This window comes from Pinus tabuliformis, chromosome Q (genome assembly GCF_031772625.1).
Source record: "Pinus tabuliformis cultivar Carrire ecotype Pingquan chromosome Q, CPIR1, whole genome shotgun sequence".
In the NCBI taxonomy this organism is placed as follows: domain Eukaryota; kingdom Viridiplantae; phylum Streptophyta; class Pinopsida; order Pinales; family Pinaceae; genus Pinus; species Pinus tabuliformis.
Window position 1 is genome coordinate 1,266,880,640 of NC_142296.1, and position 2,808 is coordinate 1,266,883,447.

A 2,808-nucleotide genomic window follows, 5' to 3' on the forward strand; every position below is an offset into this window, starting at 1 on the left:
TCAAGGATAACGATATATAATACAAAACATCCATTTCTCATCCCATCATTATGGTAAAACATAACAATTTATATATTAATGTTTTTAGTGGAATAGGTTATATGGATTAAAAACTTACTGGCCCAATAACCCCTTGAAAACCTTGAAATCTAGGTGAGCGGCGTAATAGTTGGTGGCTTGAACTTGGGGAATTTTGTTGATTAGGCTACGCATATCAATAACAATGAGTATAATCAATATAAATATTATTTAATGTTAAAATGTCTAAAAAATTAATATACGCAAAAAAATGGACTCAACTGTGTTCTCATTGTCTTGATTAGTTTCATCAAAGTTTAATATATAGTTGTGCCCATCTAATCTTTCTTCCCCCACATCATCAGGAACCCCAGTCCTTGCTTTCTCTTTTAAAGCAATGTCTATGCGCTTCATTGTCTCCATACGTCTACGAGGTAGACTTTGATCCCAACGTTGAATTTTTTCACAAATCCTTTGCTTTGAAGTATCATTAAGCTGATCAAATGTAACAACTGACTGTGAAAACAAGTTTCAATGAATTTAGTCCACAACAATAAATTAATACTAATAAAAAACATATACAGATAAATACTAATAAATACTTACAGCTGAAAGAATTTCATCATTGACAATATTAATAAAAAAGCATATACAAATAAATACTAATAAATACTTACAGCTGAAAGAATTTCTTCATTAACAAATCTTTTATATGCTTGTTGTCGTGCACGACATAGCCTTGCATCTAAATCATATTGTATTTTGGCATTTTGCCTTTTTACTACACTTGTAGATTTAACCGCCCATGTAGCATTTGCATCTCTTACTCGACCTCTTTGACGTGGAGGAATTGGTGGGAGATTGTGGTTGGTAGCCCGATGATGATTAAGGCTAGATAGCTTAGATCGACTCAAGTTCCCCGCACAATCACCAACAAGACAAATGAACAATTGCTTGGTGCCTTTGATAGTTACCTCCCATTCATGTCTATTGTCCTCCATTTTATTACTTCCTTATAATGAATATGTAAACAATATTGTTGTTAAAAACATCATAAAAACACTTTAAAATAAAAATCAATATTCATATCTATTTTTTTGTGGTTACCATAACTATCCACTTTTAAATAAAACTGAAATATTTCCAAGATTTCATGGATAAAATTGAAGTAAAAATTCCAATTACAAAGCGATATGTACTACAGACATTGGGCTTCCCGTAAAATATTTTGGCAAGGACATGCAATTTAATCAAATTATTTGAACATACATTAAGTTTCTTAATTCAGATGGTCTGCGATCTAACCAAGACCACTGACCACTGGGTGCCAAATTGAAATAGTAGATCAATTATTTAGGAAGAGACCAGAAGCAGAGGTGAAAACCTAATACAGTAACCACCTCGCTGTATTCATTGTGAGGTGAAGTACTCGGACACAACCGATCTGAAAGTTGCTTCCATGCATATTATTAGAATATACAGCGAGATTATTAAACATCTTAGGAAATATTTATATGTTTAGAAAATTAAAACCTCACCAACTTTGAGCATTACCAGCGTTCTCAGTTCAGTCTATGATATTAGAAGGAATGCTGACTATGGCCGCTGGTCCTGGTCCTGGTTATTACGAAATTTTAGTGGACTGAGCAACTGGTACAACAAACATGTTTTTCTATTATTATTTAAGAACACGTCTGAAACAGAATTAGGCTCAGAGCATAGTAAACTGTTTAGGAAGAAGTCGCTGCCTTTTGTGAGTGGCCCAACATGTCAACATGGTTTTATACTGTCATTTGTTTAAGAATTTTTTTGAAACATAATTAGAACATCATATCCAACAGAAGCATGGAAAGTATAAAACAAATCATTTTCAGCTTTGGCGAATGCCTATTGTTAATTAATAATGGCAGCAATGACCTGCTCCAGTGAGGACTGTACCACAGACTATAATTTGCCAAGAGATGGCCCAAAAAAATGATGCTTATACATTTTATTATAAAATCTAGCTCAGAGCTTTTGTTTTCAATTTTCTATGGTTCTCACAGAGATTTTCTCCACAATGAATCTTATTACTGAATTCCCAAATTGGGCAACTCTAGCAGTTTCAATTTCGGTTTTGAATCAAAAGAGAAGACTCGGCCATTGATACTCACAGGGAAATGCAGAGCTAACAATCCACCGTCTAGTTTCTATGAATTGCAAAACATGTTACAAATACTTTTATTGAAAACAAAACACAGAATCCAGAGCTGGAAAAGACAGAAGATTACTAGCAGAACATTTACGGATGGAGCCGTAGAAATAGTCATCTGTCTATGGATAGAAATATAAATACAACAGCGATTTTATTAATGAGATGCAGTCTTTTGTTTGCAAGACGGCAACATAAAGCTTTCTTCTTTCATCTTAATAAATAGACTTAAAAAGAATGAAACCAAACGTTACCCGTGATCACCAATCTGCTCTGCTGCCGTGTTCTTCTTCGCTGGTTGCAGGGGGTTGCAGGGACTGAAATCTGGATAGCGAATGGAGTTTATGGATCCGGGCACCGTTAATGCGTGGGTTGAGTTGGTAAACGGCGGAGGCGGCCGCAGAGTTTATGGATCCTGGCGCCGTTAATGCGTGGGTTGAGTTGGTAAACGGCGGAGACGGCGGAGAGTTTAAGTGCATTAATGGACGGTTGGTGCACTGGCCATTATGTCTCAAACCGGAGGCGGGCCGGCGCCGGAGGCGGGCAGGAACGGGCATTGCCGCAGGTGAGTGAATCGATGTGCATCCATGCATCCATGC

At 36.4% G+C, this 2,808-nt stretch overlaps 1 protein-coding gene across 1 annotated transcript; it reads right to left on the reverse strand.

Moving 5' to 3' along the window:
• Positions 1–264: 264 nt before the first annotated feature.
• On the reverse strand, positions 265–1,019 carry LOC149224458 (uncharacterized). Its single transcript, XM_089388186.1, has 2 exons — positions 696–1,019; positions 265–534 (listed from the first exon to the last, which is right to left on the reverse strand). The coding sequence occupies exons 1-2, from the start codon at positions 1,017–1,019 to the stop codon at positions 265–267; spliced, it is 594 nt and encodes a 197-aa protein (XP_089244312.1).
• Positions 1,020–2,808: the final 1,789 nt, after the last annotated feature.

Coding starts and splice junctions, on each gene's coding strand:
- LOC149224458 (XM_089388186.1), bottom strand. CDS start 1,019: ATGGAGGACAATAGACATGAATGGGAGGTAACTATCAAAGGCACCAAG. Junction 535..695: donor ATGAAGAAATTCTTTCAGCT/GTAAGTATTTAT, acceptor TTGTTTTCACAG/TCAGTTGTTACATTTGATCA.